The sequence below is a fragment of the Nerophis lumbriciformis genome, linkage group LG23 (genome assembly GCF_033978685.3).
Source record: "Nerophis lumbriciformis linkage group LG23, RoL_Nlum_v2.1, whole genome shotgun sequence".
Lineage (NCBI taxonomy): Eukaryota > Metazoa > Chordata > Actinopteri > Syngnathiformes > Syngnathidae > Nerophis > Nerophis lumbriciformis.
The window spans coordinates 9,792,218-9,818,009 of NC_084570.2; the positions used below are offsets into that span (position 1 = coordinate 9,792,218).

The following is a 25,792-nucleotide window of genomic DNA, read 5'->3' on the forward strand; positions in this document are numbered from 1 at the left end:
GCAGCAATGTACAGAGACATCCTGGATGAAAACCAACACTAATCGTCCAACCTGAGAGAGCTTGAGAGTTGCCTCAAAGAGGAATAGGCTAAACTGCCCAAAGATAGGTGTGCCAAGCTTGTGGCATCATATTCAATAATACTTAAGGCTGTAATTGCTGCCAAAGGTGCATCAACAAAGTATTGATGTGAATACTTACGTAAATGTGATTTTTTGTTATGTTTTTAGTAGAAATGTCCGATAATGGCTTTTTTGCCGGTATCCGATATTCCGATATTGACCAACTCTTAATTACCGATTCCGATATCAACCGATACCGATATATACAGTCGTGGAATTAACACATTATTATGCCTAATTTTGTTGTGATGCCCCGCTGGGTGCATTAAACAATGTAACAAGGTTTTCCAAAATAAATCAACTCAAGTTATGGAAATAAAATGCCAACATGGCACTGCCATATTTATTATAGAAGTCACAAAGTGCATTATTTTTTTTAACATGCCTCAAAACAGCAGCTTGGAATTTGGGACATGCTCTCTCAGGGAGAGGTGGGCGGGGTTGAGGTGGGGGGGGGGGGTATATTGTAGTGTCTCGGAAGAGTTAGTGCTGCAAGGGGTTCTGGGTATTTGTTCTGTTGTGTTTATGTTGTGTTACGGTGCGCATGTTCTCCCGAAATGTGTTTGTCATTCTTGTTTGGTGTGGGTTCACAGTGTGGCGCATATTTGTAACAGTGTTAAAGTTGTTTATACGGCCACCCTCAGTGTGACCTGTATGGCTGTTGACCAAGTATGCTGGCATTCACTTGTGTGTGTGAAAAGCCGTAGGTATTATGTGATTGGACCGGCACGCAAAGGCAGTGCCTTTAAGGTTTATTGGCGCTCTGTACTTCTCCCTACGTCCGTGTACCACTACGTACAACGGCGTTTTAAAAAGTCATACATTTTACTTTTTGAAACCGATACCGATAATTTCCGAACCGATACCGATAATTTCCGATATTACATTTTAAAGCATTTAAATATCGCCAGCCCGATATTATCGGACATCTCTAGTTTTTAGTTTTAATAAATTTGCCAATTTAAAAAAAAATAACTATTTCAAATTGTCATTATGGGGTATTGTCTGTAGAATTTTGAGGACAAAAATTAATTTATTTCGTCTTGGAATAAAGATGTAAAATAGCAAAATGTGGAAAAAGATAAGTGATGTGAATACCTTCGGGATGAAGTGTATAGGTATCATCACTGTGCAAATGAGCCAGGAGACAGAGACGGTTTCAAAAACAAACATGAGCTCAGACAAACAAAGAGATACAATTAGGCCTTCGGAATTATGAAAACTTTATGCACAAAATTATTCAGAAAAACACCTTTGTAGCAATTGCTCATTAGCTGCTTTATCTTAATTAAACACTTTGCACAATTTCAATACTGTGACAAGTTTGGGGACAGTCCTTTCCATTGCATTACAGAGTAATATTTGGACACACGTTCTCATTATAATATATAAGAAGTGTATTGTTATTGCATGTTAAAATCTGCACTGCAACCACATCATTTCCCCATTGTGGAATAAGTCTAAGTCAGTGCTGCCGTGCAATCATGTGACCACCTGCACTCGAACCAATGGTTCAAATCCACTAAGTGACAAACGACGTTGCCAAGCGCCATCCTTAACTCAAACAGGGCAGGGTGTTTATCACTCAGCCTCTGCCTCACCGCAGCAGCGAGCTGCCTGAGAGGATGAATGAGGAACTTCAGGATGACCTCCAGCGGGTCGCGTTTTACAGCCTCCCTGTCGCTGGCAAGGCTGAAACATTGCACGCGGGGCGAGATGCCGGGGAATGCGGAGAGTCACATATAATGCTGACAAGATTAGCACTTGTTTCTTGTGGTGTAGAACTAAAAATGATGTATTCAGGTACAATTACCCCTCCAAATAAACACAGTCGTGATTTTAGGTGGGTTTCAGTAGACTTTTAGCTCCAAAATGTGGGCATCAGCCTGCTGACATCAAATACAGAAGACTGGAGGTGGTTTCATATCGCGTAGTTTTGGTAGCATCTTCATCCTGAATCATGATATACCCGTGCAAAATTGGAAGAAATAAGCAAAATTTTGTTGTGATGCCCCGCTGGATGCATTAAACAAAGTAACAATGTTTTCCAAAATAAGAGAACAACTTCAACTCAAGATATGGAAAAAAGTGCCAACTGCCATATTTATTATTGAAGTCACAAAGTGCATTATGTTTTTTTAACATGCCTCAAAAAAGCAGCTTGGAATTTGGGACAAGCTCTCCCTGACATAATCATGATACCCACTACAACTATGGGAAATACTATACTTTGAGTTTCACAAAGTGCATTATTTGTATTTATTTTTTAAACAGTCATTGCAAATTGCCAGTTTTTTATCCGCCAGACACACTTTGAAATAATCCCAAACCATAGACATGGTGTCGTTAGTCAGTCACAGAGCGAGCTCGCTTGTTAGCCACGGCTACAGCACCGGCAACAACACACTCCGCTCGCGGCGGTTTGATGAGGTCAGCAAGCGTCGCCAGTAAACCTCTCATGCTGCAGTCGTCAACTCCTGTGTTGTGTGTGGGGGAGGGGAGGGGCTGCTGACTGGAAGACGCAACTGCTCTGTACTGCTCCCTACGTCCGTGTTTTACTGGATATGTACCGCTCCGTACAGCGGCGTTTTAAAAAGTCATTAATTTTACTTTTTGAAACCGATACCGATCATTTCCGATATTACATTTTAAAGCATTTATCGGCCGATAATATCGGCCGGCCGATATTATCGGACATCTCTAATATTGATTTAGAAAAAAATATTTATTGAACAATTTATTTCCCCTTAATTTGTTTCAGTACCAAAGATGCAGCAGATTACATTCAAGTTTGATTAGAAAATATAGAAAAATCACTCCACATAAATAAAGAACTATCAAAAAATGTTGTAGTTCTTTTAGTATATGTGTCCCATTGTGGTCAAAGTTCGAACACCCCTGTTCTATTACAGTATGTCGTTGGCCATTACCATTATTGCTATGTTGTCTATTACCATTGTTGGCATTTTGTCAATTACCAATGTTGGTATATTCATTATTCCTACATTGTTGATACAAATTATTGTTACAGTGTAATAATTGTTGTTACCTGTGGTAATGCCACTATGATACAACATATGTATTATAATCCTTCAACAAAGTAACAGTGAAATGCATGTGAATAATCACTGAATGGAGAACTGGGGGTGGGATTAAATATATTATCTGTATAGATAAATGCTTTAAAATGTAATATCGGAAATTATCGGTATCGTTTTTTTTATTATCGGTATCGTTTTTTTTATTTTTTTATTTTATTTTTTTATTTTTTATTTTATTAAATCAACATAAAAAACACAAGACACACTTACAATTAGTACACCAACCCAAAAAACTTCCCTCCCCCATTTACACTCATTCACACTCATTCGCACAAAAGGGTTGTTTCTTTCTGTTATTAATATTCTGGTTCCTACATTATATATCAATATATAACAATACAGTCTGCAAGGGATACAGTCCGTAAGCACACATGATTGTGCGTGCTGCTGGTCCACCAATAGTACTAACCTTTAACAGTTCATTTTACACATTTTCTTTAATTACTAGTTTCTATGTAACTGTTTTTATATTGTTTTACTTTCTTTTTTATTCAAGAAAATGTTTTTAATTTATTTATCTTATTTTATTTTATGAATTTTTTTAAAAAAAGGACCTTATCTTCACCATACCTGGTTGCCCAAATTAGGCATAATAATGTGTTAATTCCACGATTGTATATATCGGTATCGGTTGATATTAGTATCGGTAATTAAGAGTTGGACAATATGGAACTATCGGATATCGGCAAAAAGCCATTATCGGACATCCCTAATTATGTTCTTCCCACTCCCTTTCAGGCAAAACTGAACAATCTTGCATTACATACTATACATTACCTTTTGCACTATATTAATTTATATTATTATGTGTTGTCAACTTTGTACTTTTTTATGTCATTGCCTGAAATAAATGAATAATGAATGAATGAATAATGAATAATGAATAATGAAACTGTGTACTGTACTGTAGATGTACCTAATGTTGTTGCTGGTTGGTGTATATAACTCGGCCCTAATCAGGTCATGGGATCGGAAGAATGTAATCAAATCATCCTCATACTGTACCTAGTTGCAGTCACCTTTACACAACTCACATAAATAAGCACTATTTTGGTTGATTAATCCCAGAGGAGCTCCATGAATCCACAGCCAGCAGCAAAGGAGGCTGACAACTTAACCCCCCGGGCCTGCTCCCGATGCCCCACGGCCCTCAATGGCGGCCTTGTGCGGCACACAGTGCTCCACTGTGACACGGGCCTGCGTCTCACCAGGAAATATTGACTTGTAATGCTTCAAAACACACACGCCTTAACAAGCCCGGCAGTGTGGAGGTGTGAAACCTGCACATGCTGAGGTCACGCGCACAAATAGACGGTTAGACGGATTATGCATCAAGGTTGACTGGGACAGGGACATTCTGGGAAATAGGCCGATATGAAAAGTATCCAACACTAGGAAGCCATAGCGTGTTTGTTTACCTGGCCAGAGATATAGCCAAGTTGCATCAGCACTTTAAAGTCGCCAAATTGTCCATAATATGTGTGGATGTGAGCAATGTGACAGTTCAATTAAACAGGCACATTTGGCAGCAGATCATCTAAATGGTGGCTATCAAATGCACATATGTCATAATGTGACTCATCCGTGTGTATTTATACTTCCATGCTGTCGCCGTCTGATGCCTTTGGACCGAAAGAATACACGTAATTGGTAAATTTACACAAGCCCGCATGTGATTGCTTCCTCCCCCCCCGCAGCCACTTCAGTTAACATGGTTTGTTTTCCAAGAAAAATATTAAAAATTCTGACATTTGTAAATAAATAAATGAAGCACGGGGTGAATATATATTTACATTTTGCCGCCTGTCCATCAGATCCGAAGCACTAAACTTGCTTTTATAAACTTTTTTTTTTTTTTACTTTTCCACTTCAGCCTGCTGACCTCGACTGCAACTGAGGAGGTTTGTGGGGAACACTTTCAAACATCCTCCTAAATGACTTAATGAGATGTTTGGAGGAATACCAATAAATTACAATAAATGACGCCCAATCCAAAGGTCTGGTGTGCATGTAGGTCAGGCCTTTTCTGTCGAGGACGTGAAGATATCCACCTATTCGGAATTATGACAACAGGACATCTGCTGATTGGAGTAAGCGTTGCTCTGGTTTGTCCACAAATTGGAAGTTGCTGGCAGTCTTCAAAGTAGCCCAAAGCTGCCACAAATGATTGGAGGATGCGGGAAGAACTGTGGACACTCTTGTGATTTTGGATCACATCGGACTGTTTGCCCCGCAGTTTTTGAGGACCAGTCATAGACAATTTAGAGGGAAAAGCAAATTTTATTTTCACTCGCATACAAAACATTCTAACTTGGATTGTTTCCCTGGCGTCGAGACTCTACCGAAGGACAGTGCGGCGAAGACACAACAAACTCCCTTCTTGTCTCTCATGGACACACACCTGTTATTGTTGACTTTGGACTAGCGACTGCACAAGATCAAGGCTGCGGAACAGAGACACACTACGGGCTTACACACACACATGCAACCACAAAAATATATGCCACACATACACACCCCACCCCCCCAACCCAACACCCTCGACGCAAATCCCATAGGGGTGATGAATGGATGGTCATCGCCTGAGAGCTGCGGCCTACCATCATGACCTCGCACTCCCTTCCCTCTATTGCTAGATATCTCGAGATGTACGTTGTAATATGTATATGTGCTTTGCTATGGAGGTTTCTTCCCACTCCAGACTGGGCCCCCTTAGGAGCCCAGTCTAGATTGTATTTTTTTACTCATCCTTCCCCAGCGTTTTACCTTTTTCCCATCTTTTACGGGGCGCCTTGTGGCGGCCCATCAGCGTTCCTGTTCTGTAACCCTGTACACTGTTTGTTTGTCTAATCTTGAACGGGTTTGTGCTGAAAACAAAGCTTCCTTGTACTTGTGCAATGACAATAAAGACCTACTGTATCTATCTATCTATCTTTCTATCTACTTAACTGGCAGCCCGCGGGCCACATCCGGCCCCGCCAAATCTTTTAATTAAATTATTTATTTAATCCAGAAAATCTGACTTTTTACAGCGACTGGACAACAAAGTTTGAATGTATTGAAATTGCTGATTTTGTGATGTATTCGTGGTCGTGTTGTTTTTGGCTGTTTACAGTTTTTTTCCAATTGCCTACACACTAAATTTTACATTTTCACACAGTTAACAAAATTCTACACACAGTAAACAAAACCACTGCGCAGATTTGCCTAATATTAGGCATAGACTCTGCTTCACATTTTTTGCGAAATATTACACACAATTCTTTACACACACCTTCCCATCTCGCAAGCAGATAACGATTGTGATTCACACATCTTTACACCTGACAGAAAGATAAGGATCGTGAAGTTACTTCCTGGTCAATCCAAAGGGCTGGCTTGCCAACGACCACACAATTGAACACATTGGATAATCACATCCACCAGGTGTAAAGACACACAGGTGATACATTGAAAATACAGCGTTCAAGTGGGTGCTAAAGCTATACATTTTTTTCCATTTGTAATTTTTATCTCCGGATTTTTTTTCAAACCTTTTTATTTGTCTCAGATTTGTATTTGTACTGCATATCATTGTTGACTACTGTGATATGCTACTTTACCTGACTGTGGTAAAAATAAATATTTTCAGTTTGCAGCGCCATTGTTGGGCAGTTTTTGAAAAGATTACAGGATATTTTTACTTTCTCTTTAGGTCCAGCCGACATGGGCATCGACAAATCCCGTTTCCATATGAGTTGGGAAATTGTGTTAGATGTAAATATAAACGGAATACAATGATTTGCAAATCATTTTCAACCCATATTCAGTTGAATATGCTACAAAGACAACATATTTGATGTTCAAACTGATAAACTTTTTTTTTTTTGCAAATAATCATTAACTTGAGAATTTGATGCCAGCAACACGGGACAAAGAAGTTGGGAAAGGTGGCAATAAATACTGATAAAGTTGAGGAATGTTCATCAAACACTTATTTGGAACATCCCACAGGTGTGCAGGCTAATTGAGAACAGGTGGGTGCCATGATTGGGTATAAAAACAGCTTCCCAAAAATGCTCAGTCTTTCACAAGAAAGGATGGGGCGAGGTACACCCCTTTGTCCACAACTGTGTGAGCAAATAGTCAAACAGTTTAAGAACAACGTTTCTCAAAGTGCAATTGCAAGAAATTTAGGGATTTCAACATCTACGGTCCATAATATCATCAAAAGGTTCAGAGTATCTGGAGAAATCACTCCACGTAAGCGGCATGGCCGGAAACCAACATTGAATGACCGTGACCTTCGATCTCTCAGACGGCACTGTATCAAAAACCGACATCAATCTCTAAAGGATATCACCACATGGTCTCAGGAACACTTCAGAAAACCACTGTCACTAAATACAGTTTGTCGCTACATCTGTAAGTGCAAGTTAAAGCTCTACTATACAAAGCGAAAGCCATTTATCAACAACATCCAGAAATGCCGCCGGCTTCTCTGGGCCCGAGATCATCTAAGATGGACTGGACTCATGCAAAGTGGAAAAGTGTTCTGTCTTCTGTTCTGTCCTCTGACGAGTCCACATTTCAAATTGTTTTTGGAAATATTCGACATCGTGTCATCCGGACCATAGGGGAAGCGAACCATCCAGACTGTTATCGACGCAAAGTTGAAAAGCCAGCATCTGTGATGGTATGGGGGTGCATTAGTGCCCAAGGCATGGGTAACTTACACATCTGTGAAGGCACCATTAATGCTGAAAGGTACATACAGCTTTTGGAACAACATATGTTGCCATCTAAGCGCCGTCCTTTTCATGGACGCCCCTGCTTATTTCAGCAAGACAATGCCAAGCCACATTCAGCACGTGTTACAACAGCATGGCTTCGTAAAATAAGAGTGAGGGTACTTTCCTGGCCCGCCTGCAGTCCAGACCTGTCTCCCATCGAAAATGTGTGGCGCATTATGAAGCGTAATATACGACAGCGGAGACCCCGGACTGTTGAACGACTAAAGCGCTACATAAAACAAGAATGAGAAAGAATTCCACTTTCATAGCTTCAACAATTAGTTTCCTCAGTTCCCAATCGTTTATTGAGTGTTGTTAAAAGGAAAGGCCATGTAACACAGTGGTGAACATGCCCTTTCCCATTTACTTTGGCACGTGTCGCAGCCATGAAATTCTAAGTTAATTATTATTTGCAAAAAAAAAAATTGAGTTTATGAGTTTGAACATCAAATATCTTGTCTTTGTAGTGCATTCAATTGAATATGGGTTGAAAAGGATTTGCAAATCATTGTATTCCGTTTATATTTACATCTAACACAATTTCCCAACTCGTATGGAAACGGGGTTTGTACATCAACTATATGATTTGCCTGAGTAGCTGGACAGGACAAAAAAATACATATATATCAAAATGATTCACAAGTTGACCTAAATCAAACTAATTCATAATGTCAATGCCAACAGAGGGAGGAGGGACTACAACGTGAAAACACGTCAGTGATGCATTCAGGGACTTGTGGTAATTCTAGTGCATAGTGTTTATGCTGCCTGTTAGAAATTATTATACGTGTATGCTTTGTTGTGTTCTAGTGGTTAACTCATCAACAACAACAACAGCATTCAGTACCAGGGCTACTTTTGGTGTTGGTATTTTTAAGGGTGCTATTGTGTAATTCCTGTATTTGAACTATTTCCCAGTGACGTTGAGGGATCAAGTTCAGTTGAGCTGTATTCGAGTTAGAGTGCCATCTAGTGGACAAATGTGGTCAACGTCCCACTGCTAACATGTTTGTTGTCATAAAGAAGCTTCTATAAAACGTGCGCGTACAAAAGCGACTTTGTTGTCCATTCTCGAATAGTGTAATTTACCAAATATTACAGTCAAATGTGTTTAAGGTTATATTGATACAGGGAATAAGCAACCTAGTTAATCAACGAGAAATTATCAAACCTTTGAAACTCGATTGTGTAATTTATGTTGACTTTTCGTCACACGTCATTGTTAACACCTGTTTCATCTCATGTTTACTGTATTGTCAACACGCCATAAAAAAAAATCAAAGCTAATGGTGTCAAGTAAAACGTGTTACTACAACATATATATACATACAGTTGTGTTCATTAATAAAATTGTTGTTCTGTTTTGTTTTTGTGTGCAGTTAGTGTGTTGTTCTGCGTTATTATTGCTGGTGCTGTATTAGCTAACATTTTCCCGCGATTTGGCAATACAGAATTAGCCAATAGGAAGGAGACATTCGCTTTTTTGCCTTTACGTCAGCCAATGATAAATACGCCTTGATGATAGCCAATAGCGTGTGTCTACGCAGGATCTTACAGCCAATGGGCGTTGAGCCCAGTTGGTAAAGTAAACCAATGGGAGGCGAGGAGCACTGTGTGACTAAAGCAGCGGACTACCGGGCTCAATCCGCCGCTTCTCCACCCGGCTGGTCTTTTTTGGACGTCTGCAATGGCGGAACAGCAGCAGTTCTTCATCTTGCTGGGCAACCTGATCAACCCTGACAATAATGTCAGAAAGCAATCCGAGGTAAGACCGTTGAGTGTTTGGCTCGTAACCAAGCGGCGCGGGGTTTGTTGGCCGAAGCTAACCGCCCTGCTAAGGCACACAGCCCACGTGCAATGGGCGCCAACACAGGTTAGGAGTTAGCTCGAGCTAACAGGCTAGCCAACTGGACCGTGTTGCGTACTTATGTGGGCTCGGCCCGGCTTCAAAACAACAATTGTCCTCATGTCACTCGTAAATGTGTGCACGTACGCATCTATCGTTGCCACAGCCGGTCGTTTCGCGTGGAAGTACAGCGTCTCGACACTGGTAAATTATGGCTAAATTCTCCAGCTGATTGTGAAGCTAGGCGTCTAGCTAAGGGAGTACCGGAAGTAGCATGGCGCAACTTACTTAATATCTACACGGAAATTGTCTATTAGGAGCGTACTGTGTTTGCAGGGAGCAGTTGTTTGATAAAATAATAAAGACGTTGAGTCATAGTCTCATTCATCAAAACAAACCCACGTCCGACGATCTACTATAACCGGATCCGCGTATCTCGACCGGTTTGTCGAGGTTTGAATGATAAGGCCTATGCACTCATCTCAGAACCATGATGACCCGCTTGTCGCGCCAAAGCTTTGTTACAAATCCTGACCTCTCCAACACCTGAATTTTGGTTGGATGTGACTACCTCTAGGGCTGGGCGATATGGCCTTTTTTTTAATATCTCGTAGTGATGGGTTGATGAGGCGTCATGAAACGTTTCGACACATTGCAAAACTGTGTCGATACTGTGTCACTAAATATCCCCACAGGCAACATATGGACCGACTCAACTGACACTGATTTTATGACCTAGTACAGTAATTCTCAACCTTTTTTCAGTGATGTACCCCCTGTGAACATTTTTTTAATTCAAGTACCGTATTTTCCGCACTATAAGGCGCACCGGATTATTAGCCGCACCTTCAATGAATTACATATTTCATAACTTTGTCCACCAATAAGCCGCCCCGGATTATAAGCCGCGCCTACGCTGCGCTAAAGGGAATGTCAAAAAAACAGTCAGATAGTTCAGTCAAACTTTAATAATATATTGAAAACCAGCGTTCTAACAACTCTGTCTCAAAATGTACGCAAATGTGCAATCACAAACATAGTAAAATTCAAAATGGTGTAGAGCAATAGCAACATAATGTTGCTCGAACGTTAATGTCACAACACACAAAATAAACATAGCGCTCACCTTCTGAAGTTATTCTTCATTCGTAAATCCTTCGAATTCTTCGTCTTCGGTGTCCGAATTGAAAAGTTGCGCAAGCGTGGTATCCAAAATGGCCGGTTCCGTCTCGTCGAAGTCATCGGAGTCAGTGTCGCTGTTGTTCTGTGAATCCTGCCTTCCGGAAAGCTCGGACCACAGTTGTGACCGAAATATCTGCCCAGGCATTTACGATCCACTGGCAAATGTTGGCGTATGTCGTCCGGCGCTGTCTGCCCGTCTTAGTGAAGGTGTGTTCGCCTTCGGAGCTGTGTGAAAAAAGCCACCCGGCCTCTTCGCGTAAACTTCCCTTAACCACTCGCTCATCTTTTCTTCATCCATCCATCCCTTCGAGTTAGCTTTTATGATGACGCCGGCTGGAAAGGTCTCTTTTGGCAAGGTCTTCCTTTTGAATATCACCATGGGTGGAAGTTAGCATGGCAAGCTAGAACCACAGTGAAGGATGACTTCTCATTCCCTGTGGTGCGAATATTCACCGTACGTGCTCCCGTTCCACAGTGCGGTTCACAGGAATATCAGTTGCTGTGAAATACGGTAGTAATCCGTGTGCGGATGGAGAGATTGCGTCTTTTTATGAACCGGATCCTTTTCGCTTAGTAGGAGCCATTTTGTGGTCTTTACAGATGTAAACAGGAAATGAAACGTACGGTGATATCCGCGCGTTTTTTCTTCTTCTTCCGGGGGCGGGCGGTAGCTTACAGTAGAAGAAGAAGCGCTTCCTGTTCTATGGGGGCGGGTGCTTACCTTGGCGGTTGCTTGCGTAGAAGAAGAAGCGCTTCCTGTTCTACCGGGAAAAAAGATGGCGGCTGTTTACCGAAGTTGCGAGATCGAAACTTTATGAAAATGAATCGTAATAAAGCGCACCGGGTTATAAGGCGCACTGTTAGCTTTTGAGAAAATTTGTGGTTTTTAGGTGCGCCTTATAGTGCGGAAAATACGGTACCCTCTAATCAGAGCAAAGCATTTTTGGTTGAAAAAAAAAGAGATAAAGAAGTAAAATACAGCACTATGTCATCAGTTTCTGATTTATTAAATTGTATAACAGTGCAAAATATTGCTCATTTGTTGTGTTCTTTCTTGAACTATTCGGGGGGAAAAAGATATAAAAATAATTAAAAACTTGTTGAAAAATAAACAAGTGATTCAATTATAAATAAAGATTTCTACACATAGAAGTTATCATCAACTTAAAGTGCCCACTTTGGGTATTGTAATAGAGATCCATCTGGATTCATAAACTTAATTCTAAACATTTCTTCACAAAAAAAGAAATCTTTAACATCAATATTTTTGGAAAATGTTCACAAAAAATCTAGCTGTCAACACTGAATATTGCATTGTTGCATTGTAATGAATGGAATAGCCTACTTGATTTGATGTTCAGTTTATGAACTTACATTCATATTTTGTTGAAGTATTATTCAAAAAATATATTTATAAAGGATTTTTGAATTGCTGCTATTTTTAGAATATTTAAAAAAATCTCACATACCCCTTGGCATGCCTTCAAGTACCCCCAGGGGTACGCGTATCCCCATTTGAGAACCACTGACTTAGTATGTACAATAATATAAACCAAGTCATTGTATTTCATTTAGGATTATTTCATATCTTCATTTAAATAAAAATATATTTTAATCTTTTTTAGATACAGTCAATAAATACTTTGAACATGTATCATAACATGGAAATCTAAGAGAACGTGTTGTGAATGAGGATGCTTGTGGACTGAAATTGTATTTTATTTTTTACACATTTTTATTTAAAAAAAAAACAGTTTTTCCAGCGTATTCAATTTTAGACTATTTCTTTGATTGATTGATTGAAACTTGTATTAGTAGATTGCACAGTGAAGTACATATTCCGTACAATTGACCACTAAATGGTAACAGCCGAATAAGTTTTTGAACTTGTTTAAGTCGGTGTCCACTTAAATTGATTCATGATACAGATATATACTATCATCATAATACAGTCATCACACAAGATAATCATCAGAGTATATGCATTGAATCATCTACATTATTTACAATCTGGGGGGGGGTTAGGTTTGGTTGGTATCAACACTTCAGTCGTCTCTTCTTAGTTATTATTTCTCCGGCTGTAGAAAAGATCCGCTCACAGGGCACACAGGAGGCGGGAGTGCGACACAGTTTGCGCATCGGTCACGTGACCGAAACAGCTCATGATCGGTGACGTGACTTTCTAAAAGCGGTACGTGCAGGGTTTTGCTCTATGAGCTTGACGCATGCGCCAATGCATCGGTTTTGCCGGACCCATCACTAATATCTCGATATTTTTAGGCCATATCGCGATACACGATATATATCTCGATATTTTTGCCTTAGTCTTGAATGAACACTTGATGCATATAATCACAGCAGTATGATGATTCTATGTGTCTACATTAAAACATTCTTGTTCATACTGCATTAATATATGCTCATTTTAAACTTTCATGCAGAGAGGGAAATCACAACTACCGTATTTTCCGGATTATAAGGCGCACCTTCAATGAATGGCATATTTCGAAACGTTGTTCATATATAAGGCGCACCGGATTATAAGGCGCACCTGTGCATTCATTAGATGGAGCTGCGCTAAAGGGAATGTCAACAAAACAGTCAGGTCAGTCAAACTTTATTAATAGATTACAAACCAGCGTTCTGACAACTCTGTTCACTCCCAAAATGAATAAACAGCTGTTTTATTATTTTCCCCGAGGTAAAGTCAGTGACGTGGTGTTTTGTTTATCTTTTAACAGCAAGGTATAACATGTAGTGCAACATTTATATCACATAGTGGAGGGGAACTTTTGCCTGATTCAACAAACACATAAAAAACAGTGATACTGTTACGGTAAATCAAACGTTAGTGCAATCACAATATAGTAACACTCGAAATAGTGCAGAGCAATAACAATATATCAATAACTCAACGTTGCTCAAACGTTAATGTCACACAACACAAAATAAACATGTAAAGCTCACTTTATGAAGTTATTCCTCATCCACGAATCCCTCACATTCTTCTTCTTCAGTGTCTGAATTAAACAGTTGGGCGGATACGGCATCCAACATGTCCGTCTCGTCCAAGTCGTCATTAATCGTGTCAGTGTCGCTGCTGCTCTATTCCCGTGTTCTACTGCGTGACTGATCGTCTTAAGTTTAAACTCTGCGTCGTAAGCGTGTCTCTTAATAGGAGCCATTTTGGGGTCTTTACATAAACAAACAAGTGGAAATCAAAACGGCACGCCTCACAGTCATATATCCCAGCATGCACCGCGCGCTTCTTCTACGGGGGCGGCTGCTTACCGTAGATGAACTTCTTCTACGGGGGAAAAAGAAGTTGGCGGCTGCTTATTGTGGCTCAATATTGGTCCATATATAAGGCGCACCGGATTGTAAAGCGCACTGTCAGCTTTTGACAAAATTTGAGGTTTTTGGGTGCGCCTTATAGTGCGGAAAATACGGTAAGTCAATTTAGCAAAACTGTATTTATTAAGCAGTGGCACAAACATTCATGTAATTTCCAAAACAGAAAGTGCAAGATTGTCAGACATTTTAAAACAAGTTATAAGTGCATGATGACACACAAGATATTTCAATAAGTGTCACATAAAAATGAGCTGCATATCAAATAGTATATGTCCTACGGTGTTGATGTAGAAATAGTTGCTTCGGCATTTAGTTGGTGTGGCACCGAACGGAGATGTTGACATGTAAAGACATATTCCCGCTTGAAGCCAAACCACCGTCAAACGATGGACCCCGTGCTGTTTTTTTTGGGAATTAATTATTCCTCCATTTGTTACCAGATTCGCACCTTCTTTCTCTCGTATTACCACTCAAACCACACCGTTAGCTGTTAGCATCACAGCTAACGTTACCATGTCGCTACCTGTCTGGGAGCGTGTGACGTTGCTCACGTGACACTATGTAAGAAGGTGCGCTTGTTTTAGTCTTTGTGAGAAGGAGAGACAGGAAAGAGTGAGAAACGCATGCAGTTTAATGCCCCGCAGCTAAAAGCAACTGCGTGAGAATGTATACTCGAATATCACAATATAGTCATTTTCTATATCGCACAGAGTCAAACCCGCGACATATCGAGTAAATCGATATATCGCCCAGCCCTAGTCCTACCGCGCCATTACATTTATTAAACGCTGGCTGTCTGCCTGCTCAGTGTCCGCCCTGAGATCGGTAGGTCGTGAGTTCAAACCCCAACCGAGTCATAGCAAAGAATATAAAAACGGGACCCATTACCTCCCTGCTTGGCACTCAGCATCAAGGGTTGGAATTGGGGGTTAAATCACCAAAATGATTTCCGAGCGCGGCCACCGCTGCTGCTCACTGCTCCCCTCACCTCCCAGGTGGTGGAACAAGGGGGATGGGTCAAATGCAGAGGGTAACTTCACCACACTTAGTGTGTGCGTGACTATCAGTGGTACTTAACTTACTTAATGTAACATGTTCTGTCTTCACTACATGATGAGTGCTGGTAATCCTTTGCAAAGAACTACAAAGCAGTTATTATATGACTAACAGTAATAAAGCATGTCAAAACAGGAAGTGTCTTTTGTTGACATGTGCTGTGTTTGGTTTCGTTCCCTGCTGCACGTGCTTTTATTTTCATGCAAATGGATGTAAAATGCAGATTTCAAACTTGAATGGTCACCTGGTCCCTTTTATCAAGCAGCAATTCAGGTTTCCTTTTGTTGCCTGAATCACTCAAAGACATTGATCATAGAATGTATTCTCAAAGCGCAGTGTTTTTCAACCACTGTGCCCCGCCGTGCGATACAGTCTGGTGTGCCGTGGGAGATTGTCATTTCAGCTATTTGGGTTAAAAATATTTTTTTGCAAACCAGTAATTAATGTGCCGTTGAGTGTCAGTGCTGTCTAGAGCTCGGCGCAGTAACCGTGTTATTCTCTTCCATATTAGTAGGTGGCAGCAGGTAGCTAATTGCATTGTAGGCGTCGGGAACATTGTTTGTCATGAAGACGACAGCGGGAGGCAGTGTGCAGGTAAAAAGGTATCTAATGCTTAAAACCAAAAATAAACAAAAGGTGAGTGCCCCTAAAAAATAAAAAGGCATTGAAGCTTAGGGATGGCTATGCAGAACGAAACTACAACTGAACTGGCTACAAGGTAAAGAAAAACAGAATGCTGGACAGCAAAGACTTGCAGCGTGTGGAGCAGGGATGGCGTCCACAAAGTATATCCATACATGACAACAATGTTCACACAAAGAAGGATAGCAACAACTGAAAAAATCTTGATTGCTAAAACAAAGCAGGTGTGGGGTATAGCGCTCAAAGGAAGACATCAAACTGTAACAGGAAAAGCCACTAAAATAGGAGCGCAAGACACTACACACAGGAAAACACCAAAAACTTAAAATAAGTCACGGCATGATGTAACAATTCGTGACAGTACTTTGAGACAAGTATAGGGATGCATGGTTGGTTATGGTTTAAATTCATATTCAACAATTGCGACGACGACTTTTTATTGTCAATATAGAGTTACATTTTTTAATGATTTCTGCTGGTGGTGTGCCTGCTGATATTTTTCAATGGAAAAAATGTGCCTTGGCTCAAAAAAGGTTGAAAAACACTGCTCTAAGGTTTGACAGTGTCTTTAGAGGGGGGGACATTTATTGTCGGTGTTGCCAGCAGACATGGCTATTTTCCAAAATTCACATTTTCACCACTAAATATGTCAATTAACATTAGTGGAGTTATAAAAAATAAAGTCTACATGAAATATATAAATGGGAGACCTGGTTGTGTGTTACAACACCTATTATGCTCATCTAATCTATTTGTGGCAGTGAGGGGAGGGTGGGGTGCGAGATGATGTCGTAATCTAATTTGCATTCTTGGCCATGACGCATATAATCTTTATGAGTGCTGTGGGAGAGACTATAAGTGAGCATAAAACCAAACAACTGTCGCCTTTTTAATAAAAAAGATCATGCATCCCCAAAATATAGTAATAGGTTGCTATGCTGGCCACACTGATTTTTCCTGCTGTGTCATCTTATTCTCTGGCCGACCAGGTGTAAGGAATAGTGTTACAATGCCATCTACTTTATAAAGTTGACACGACATGCACTGTTCACAGGCAGTCCCATTATGTGTTTATGAGCAAGGGCTGACTGGTAGCACCAAATCTTTGTAGCGGGCTGCCACAAATAACAGCATTGGAAACACAAATACATTATCTTTTTAAAATCAGCTCCCTCTTACATGTACTCCAAAAACTGCTGCATGAAATAAAACCAACAATAACGTCAACACTCGTGGCCTCTTTAATAATGATGATGTCACGCTTTTTTTTTATTTTTATGACAAGCCTAAAAGTTACGTTTACCTGTCCACACACAAACTCTGAGTACGGTATCTAAAAGCCATGTTTTTTTTTTTAAGGAGAACGGCCCTTTTTGGGAATTTTGCTTATCATTCATAATAATTCTGAAAGACATGACAGCGGATGTATTTTGTTTAATGTTTTAAAAGTCTGCTTACAACCGTGCCCGTGGGTGGTCCTTTTTACTTTGACAGCCAATTTAGACCTGGGAATGGCAAGAACGACACGAAAAGACGCTTGGTCCCACGCCCCTTTTCTTCGCGAGAATTATGAGTCATTATTTATTTAAACGGGACTATAACAATATTTATTAGTTGGTATCTTAATGACAGCAGACCTTAAACTAAGTGATATTTTTATTATGTTTGTTGGCTTTCATGAAGTCTGCAGTGAGTAGTAATCCGTGATGTTGTGGGGGGAAGCACATGTTTTTTAAATTAATACGCTGCATGTGCTTAAAATGATCAAAATACATAAATATTAAATGTTATTATAAATGTGCCCATTACTACATTACATATATATATTGACATCATGTATATTAAACCTTAATGGAGATGTTTGGATGTTTTTAAAGAGCTTTATAGGCATAATCGAGCGGCTCCCACAGGCTCCATTGTAAGCAGACTTTTGTTCACATTTATTTACTATTTTGGAAGCTTTTTTTTTATGCTCCGTCGTCGTGTCATTCAGAATGATTAGATCGGGGGTAGGGAACCTATGGCCCTAGAGCCAGATGTGGCTCTTTTGATGACTGCATCTGGCTCTCAGATAAATCTTAGCTGACATTACTTAACTGGATAAGTACTGAATAATTCCGCTGGTTATCACAGTGTTAAAAATAACGTTCAAAATATAAAACATTCTCATGCATTTTAATCCATCCATCCATTTTCTACCGCACCTGTTCAAGAAGTCGCATTAATGGTCAGAAGTATTTGATTTATTATTGGTTAGCTTCAGAATAACAATGTTATTAAAAAGAATGAGAGACTTATTATACTCTAAAAATGTTGGTCTTACTTAAAAATGCACGCATTTAGTTGTATTCAGTGTTAAAAAAATATTACATGGCTCTCATGGAAATACATTTTAAAATATTTGGCTTTCATGGCTCTCTCAGCAAAAAAGGTTCCCGACTTCTGGATTAGATGATGGGCAAAAAAAAGTGCAGTTCACCATTTAAAGGCCAAAACACACAAAAACTTTGTTGTGGACATTACCATGGATCCAGTGTTTTGTGATAACTCTTTCATTCAGACTAAACTATCCATTTTTGCCATTTCCTCAAGGTTGCACATGTTGGGTGTGAATGTGTGAAACTATTATTTAGATGCACATATTTCTATTTGTGTGTTCCTCTACCAGTTGAGATTTACCTCCCATGAGTCTGTTGTCATTCACTAAAAATGTCCTTCTAACCACTGTGCATTATGTGTTTGCAGGAGACTTATGACACCATCCCTGGTCAGACAAAGATCACGTTCCTGCTCCAGGCTATCAGAGAGCCGACTGCTGCAGAGGAGGTGCGTCCACATCACTTAACAATCTTACCTGCAAGTGTGAAATACTTCTGTGGCAAACACGTCGGCCCTAACAACTGTTTGCCATGAGTCACTGCTTTGGTATTAGGGCCCTTGTGTTTATCCGGAATCCACCAGCTGCTTGGTCCCTCAGGCCTTCTCTTTACCTCGAGGCTGATATTTTTAGGCTTGAAATGGGAGCAGGCAGAGATGAATACACTCCAGGGGTGGTGATGTTGCTGCTGGTTTGGCTATGTAGATTGTGAAAAAGCAACAAATCTACGGATGGTCTGGTTCATTACGTCATGACTTCACGTGCAAAAAGCTTGACGTAATGTTTTGTTTTTCAGGTCCGACAGATGGCAGCAGTGCTCCTGCGACGGCTCCTGTCATCCTCCTTTGAAGACATCTACCCAGGCCTAACACTGGAGATGCAGACTGCCATCAAAACAGAGCTTCTGGCCAGCATCCAACAGGAGACTTCGCCCAACATCCGCAAGAAAGTCTGCGACATTGCAGCAGAGTTGTCCCGCAACCTTATTGGTAATAATACTTTTTTCTTTTTTTTTATCATACAATTTTACAGATCGCATGTAGATAACATGTTTGTCGTTTAATCCAGATGACGACGGGAACAACCAGTGGCCTGAGGCACTCAAATTTCTGTTTGACTCGGTTAACTCTGACAACGTTGGCCTGCGAGAAGCTGCCTTACACATTTTCTGGTAGGGTCATGTGACCGTTTGTTTGAACACTACTTCCATCAACATAGTGTGTTTGCGACCACTAGTCATGGCTGACTTTATGATAGCACTATCATGTAGCACTATGACTCAAATAAGAACAAAACAGTCACTTATAGTGGCCGCTCTCACTGGGTTGCTGATTGATAGGGTGGCTGTATCTTTCAGCACATTTTTTTGCTCGCTCCTTACATAGAAAATACTGGGAGCACAAGCGCATCTTGCTAAAGTCTTCCTAGCGAGGTTGTCGGGTTTTCTGCTGTGTTCCATTTGTTGAGAGCCATAGTATCCACTGCTTCAGTCGTTGCACATTTTTAGCATCAAGGTGGAATTTCAAAGTTGACTAACCTCTCGGCTTGGTGCCACAGCCTTCTACTGTAGAGGTGAGAAGCATGACTTATAGTACAGCATTGGCTTTTCTGAACTCAAAGGTGATACAGCAGAAGCACTGTGGCGAGCTTACCTGTCGTTAGTAGCCGGAGGAGCAGTTTGAGCATGGCGCTGTCTCTTTATTCCAGAAAAGTTGTTCCTTTGGGTTTGCTCTTGCAATAACCATGCTGAAAATAGCCTATGCAGGTCACGACATGTAAATGAAGCGTTAGTGGTGTTTTGTTTTTCTGTTTTTAGAGATGACCGCTCTTTACTCACATTGTTAGCCACCTCATGCTAGCAGTTTTTTGCAATCTAGAATTTACAGAAGAGAAAGATGTGTGTTCTTGTTTTAGGATTGTAAATGATGGTGCAAAATTCCAAAAAAGGGAAGTTTTCCTTTTAACTGTACAGGCATTTTCGGAATGAAACCTCTAACTTTTCAAATCAGCACATGCTGCTTTAAATGTGAGTCCACATGACTAGCTTCCATCTTATGTTCTCATTCTACCCACTTTATTCTTAACATCTTGTGGAAGCCTCTGATTCTACTGGAATAAGTTCCAGTGAAATGGTTAACACTTTGATGCTCATCGAGCTGACAAACTGGGTACAGTTAGTTTGACTTGAACTGTGGCTTTTGGAATACCTACCGTATTTTCCGCACTATAAGCCGCCCCGGGTTATTAGCCGCACCTTCAATGAATGGCATATTTCAAAACTTTGTCCACCTATAAGCCGCCCCGGACTATAAGCCGCGCCTACGCTGCGCTAAAGGGAATGTCAAAAAAACAGTCAGATAGGTCAGTCAAACTTTAATAATATATTAAAAACCAGCGTTCTAACAACTCTGTCCCAAAATGTACGCAAATGTGCAATCACAAACATAGTAAAATTCAAAATAGTGCAGAGCAATAGCAACATAATGTTGCTCGAACGTTAATGTCACAACACACAAAATAAACATAGCGCTCACTTTCTGAAGTTATTCTTCATTCGTAAATCCTTCGAATTCTTCGTCTTCGGTGTCCGAATTGAAAAGTTGGGCAAATGTGGGATCCAAAATGGCCGGTTCCGTCTCGTCGAAGTCATCGGAGTCAGTGTCACTGTTGTCCAGCAGTTCTGTGAATCCTGCCTTCCGGAAAGCTCGGACCACAGTTGTGACCGAAATATCTGCCCAGGCATTTACGATCCACTGGCAGATGTTGGCGTATGTCGTCCGGCGCTGTCTCCCTGTCTTAGTGAAGGTGTGTTCGCCTTCGGTCATCCATTGTTCCCACGCCGTTCGCAGTCGTGATTTGAATGCCCTGTTGACACCAATATCCAGCGGCTGGAGGTCTTTTGTCAATCCACCCGGAATGACGGCGAGTATTGAATTAAGCGCGTAAGCGTGTCTCTTAATGTGATGTTATGAGCTAGCAAATATAACTACACTACCCAGCATGCAACGATAGTGACGAGCATGCGCGGTAGCCCTGAGAAGCGTTGTTGTATGTGCTGGCAGTTAGAATGTGGTTATGAGCACGCTGTGAGTAAACGTTGAGAACTCAGTTAACACGCCTCGTCTGCATTATTTATAATTAGACAGACAACACACTTAATAGGAGCCATTTTGGGGTCTTTACATAAACACACAAATAGAAATGAAACGTCACATATCCCAGCATGCACCGCGCGCTTCTTCGTCATCCACTGTTCCCACGCAGTTAGCAGTCTAGCTTCGAATGCCCTGTTGACACCAATATCTAGCGGCTGGAGGTCTTTTGTCAATCCACCCGGAATGACGGCGAGTATTGAATTAAGCGCGTAAGCGTGTCTCTTAATGTGATGTTATGAGCTAGCAAATATAACAACTACACTACCCAGCATGCAACGATAGTGACGAGCATGCGCGGTAGCCCTGAGAAGCGTTGTTGTATGCTGGCAGTTAGAATGTGGTTATGAGCACGCTGTGAGTAAACATTGAGAACTCAGTTAACACGCCTCGTCTGCATTATTTATAATTAGACAGACAACACACTTAATAGGAGCCATTTTGGGGTCTTTACATAAACACACAAATGGAAATGAAACGTCACATATCCCAGCATGCACCGCGCGCTTCTTCTACGGGGAAAAAAGATGGCGGCTGTTTACCGTAGTTGCGAGACCTAAACTTTATGAAAATGAATCTTAATATTTATCCATATATAAAGCGCACCGGGTTAAAAGGCGCACTGTCAGCTTTTGAGAAAATTTGTGGTTTTTAGGTGCGGCTAATAGTGCGGAAAATACGGTAATTATCTGTCTCTTCATTTTTTCTAGGAACTTCCCGGGGATCTTCGGCAACCAGCAACAGCATTACATGGACGTCATCAAGCGCATGCTTGTTCAGTGCATGCAGGACCAAGCAAACCCACAGGTAAAAAAAATAATGATTAAAATATAGGCCAGGTCAGTCATTTTGATGCTTAAATCGTTCCTGATTTATGAATGTTTTTTCTGCGTCATCTTTCAGATCCGCACACTGGCAGCCCGAGCTGCTGCCTCCTTTGTTCTGTCTAATGAAAGCAACACAGCCCTGCTGAAGCATTTTGCTGACCTACTGCCAGGCATACTGCAGGTTTGGAGCTTTTCCATTTTTTTCCGCCAACTTTGTATGCTGGATTTAACGGGAGTATTTTGCATGATTTTTGTGTTTTTGTCTTATAATCAGAAAAATTAATCATTCAATGCTCTTGAAAATTTTAAACATTGGTATGACCAGTACTGCCCCTGTAACTACTTGGTATTGGATCGATACCCAAATGTGTAATATTACTCAGAACTAAAGTTAACTATCCAAACAAATAAGCAGAGTTTCCACATATGTTCTTTGATCGTGGCCCACCGCCACGGTGTAATAAAAGCTGCTACAACTTTAAAAATGAAGGTCTTTTACATGAAAACGGTAATACATTGTATGAAATGATATATAACCTATTTATGCACTGTTGACTGGTGATGCACAGAAAATCTGGCCACTAAAAAACTTTTCACAACCGTAGGCAAGACGCACGCGATTGTTTGGAGCCTCGGCTGTAAAACCGGGAACTGTAAAGAACAGTATTATTGTCCCATTAGTGTAATGATGCACTACATAAAACTAGGGATGTACCGGTAAACGGTTTAATGATGACAAACCGCAGCAACATTTCAGACAGTTAGAACACAGTTACAATTTTTAATTACAAAAAACGTCATTTATTAATGCACTTAAGCCAACACTGCTTACTTCCTGGAAACAGAGTCACAGCAGCGTGGGTTGACTTGACACATGACTGAGAGAGACACGACGCAGACTTTGCTCCGTAGAGTAAACTGAGCCAAGCGCTTCATTTAACTTAATTTTCCCTCCCTTCATTTCCTTGTAGTCAGCGTGCGTTTAAGAGCGCAATGCTGCTATTAGATGACAGGTGTAGACAATTTCGGGGACCGATGCATTTGTCCCAAGCTAGAAGTATACCGTGGAGGAGTAAAATATTTGACGTTGCTTTTATTTTCTCAACACACTGTCCTGCTGCTGTGACTGAGCGTTTAATGACGTGAGGATGCAGCAGGCGATGTGGAGGGAACGTAAACATTGCTACAACTTGTTTATAAAGTCTTGCTGTTTGTTTACTGGGATGCTCACTCGTCCTTTAATTGCTAATTTTGTCGGTGTTCCGATAGCATTGACACTAGCTAAAATGTTTGTCATCTCTTTGAATTAAACGCAGGCTGTGAAGATTGTGTATTAGATGTGAAAGGTATCACTCGTGTTTATTTTTGTTGGCCAAACTGTTGCCCTGAAACACATGGGGTTGTTGAAGAACAAAGCTTGTTTATTAGACTTTATCTTTATTAACCAAAATTCTTTGTGTTTAATATTGATATCAAAAAGTAAACGCCATGTTTTACATTTTGTGGGTTTTATAAAACTAGAGATAAAGGCATAATGTATTGAGGAAAAAGCTGACATGTTGATTAGGGATGATCCGATATTTGGATCGGATCGGCTGCCGATATTTGCCAAAAATTGCGTATCGGCAAGGCATGGGAAAATGCCGATCCAGATCCGTGTTTTCCAACGCACTGATTTAAATAATAATTCCACTTTTCTGCTGCTCCTTAATTTCCGCTCCGCATTTTCCAGCACACCTTCAACACATCCACTGGTCTGAATTCTTACGCAGTTGCTTTTAGCTGCTGTCATTACACGACAGGCTCTTCTCACTCTTTCCTGTGTCTGTGCTTCTCACAGACAGCAAGCGCACCTTCTTACACACGTCACATACTGTCACGTCATACGTCACATACGTATACGTCCTCCCCGAGCAGAGAGGTAGCAGCATGGCTAACGTTAGCTGTCATGCTAGCGCATCCGTGCGAGCAACGCTCCCTCTAAGGCAGTGGTTCTCAACCTTTTTTCAGTGATGTACCCCTGTGAACATTTTTTTAATTCAAGTACCCCCTAATCAGAACAAAGCATTTTTGGTTGAAAAAAAGAGATAAAGAAGTAAAATACAGCACTATGTCATCAGTTTCTGATTTATTAAATTGTATAACAGTGTAAAATATTGCTCATTTGTTGTGGTCTTTCTTGAACTATTTGGAAAAAAAGATATAAAAATAACTAAAAACTTGTTGAAAAATAAACAAGTGATTCAATTATAAATAAAGATTTCTACACATAGAAGTACCGTATTTTCCGCACTATAAGGCGCACCGGATTATTAGCCGCACCTTCAATGAATGGCATATTTCATAACTTTGTCCACCAATAAGCCGCCCCGGACTATAAGCCGCGCCTACGCTGCGCTAAAGGGAATGTCAAAAAAACAGTCAGATAGGTCAGTCAAACTTTAATAATACCGTATTTTCCGCACTATAAGGCGCACCGGATTATTAGCCGCACCTTCTATGAATTACATATTTCATAATTTTGTCCACCAATAAGCCGCCCCGGACTATAAGCCGCGCCTACGCTGCGCTAAAGGGAATGTCAAAAAAACAGTCAGATAGGTCAGTCAAACTTTAATAATATATTAAAAACCAGCGTTCTAACAACTCTGTTCACTCCCAAAATGTACGCAAATGTGCAATCACAAACATAGTAAAATTCAAAATAGTGCAGCGCAATAGCAACATAATGTTGCTCGAACGTTAATGTCACAACACACAAAATAAACATAGCGCTTACTTTCTGAAGTTATTCTTCATTCGTAAATCCTTCGTCTTCGGTGTCCGAAGTGAAAAGTTGGGCAAATTTACGATCCACTGGCAGATGTTGGCGTCGTCTGGCGCTGCCTCCTCGTCTTAGTGAAGGTGTGTTCGCCTTCTGTCTTCCATTGTTCCCACGCAGTTAGCAGTCTAGCTTCGAATGCCCTGTTGACACCAATATCTAGCGGCTGGAGGTCTTTTGTCAATCCACCCGGAATGACGGCGAGTATTGAATTAAGCGTGTCAGCGTGTCTCTCAATGTGCTGTTATGAGCTAGCAAATATAACAACTACACTACCCAGCATGCAACGATAGTTACAAGCATGCGCGGTAGCCCTGAGAAGTTCCCACGCAGTTAGCAGTCTAGCTTCGAATGCCCTGTTGACAGCAATATCTAGCGGCTGGAGGTCTTTTGTCAATCCACCCGGAATGACGGCGAGTATTGAATTAAGCGTGTCAGCGTGTCTCTCAATGTGCTGTTATGAGCTAGCAAATATAACAACTACACTACCCAGCATGCAACGATAGTTACGAGCATGCGCAGTAGCCCTGAGAAGCGATGTT

General features: G+C 40.8%; 1 protein-coding gene across 1 annotated transcript in view; it reads left to right on the forward strand.

The window, feature by feature from the left end:
• The first annotated feature begins 9,591 nt into the window (after window positions 1-9,591).
• The window catches only part of kpnb3 (karyopherin (importin) beta 3), a 36,204-nt gene continuing 20,003 nt past the window's right edge, over window positions 9,592-25,792 (forward strand). Inside the window, exons 1-6 of the mRNA XM_061985174.1 lie at window positions 9,592-9,758; window positions 18,819-18,899; window positions 19,247-19,439; window positions 19,519-19,621; window positions 22,313-22,409; window positions 22,506-22,610. Of these exons, the coding sequence (XP_061841158.1) occupies window positions 9,681-9,758; window positions 18,819-18,899; window positions 19,247-19,439; window positions 19,519-19,621; window positions 22,313-22,409; window positions 22,506-22,610 (657 nt within the window). The 5' untranslated portion in view covers window positions 9,592-9,680. The remainder of the gene's footprint in view (window positions 9,759-18,818; window positions 18,900-19,246; window positions 19,440-19,518; window positions 19,622-22,312; window positions 22,410-22,505; window positions 22,611-25,792) is intronic.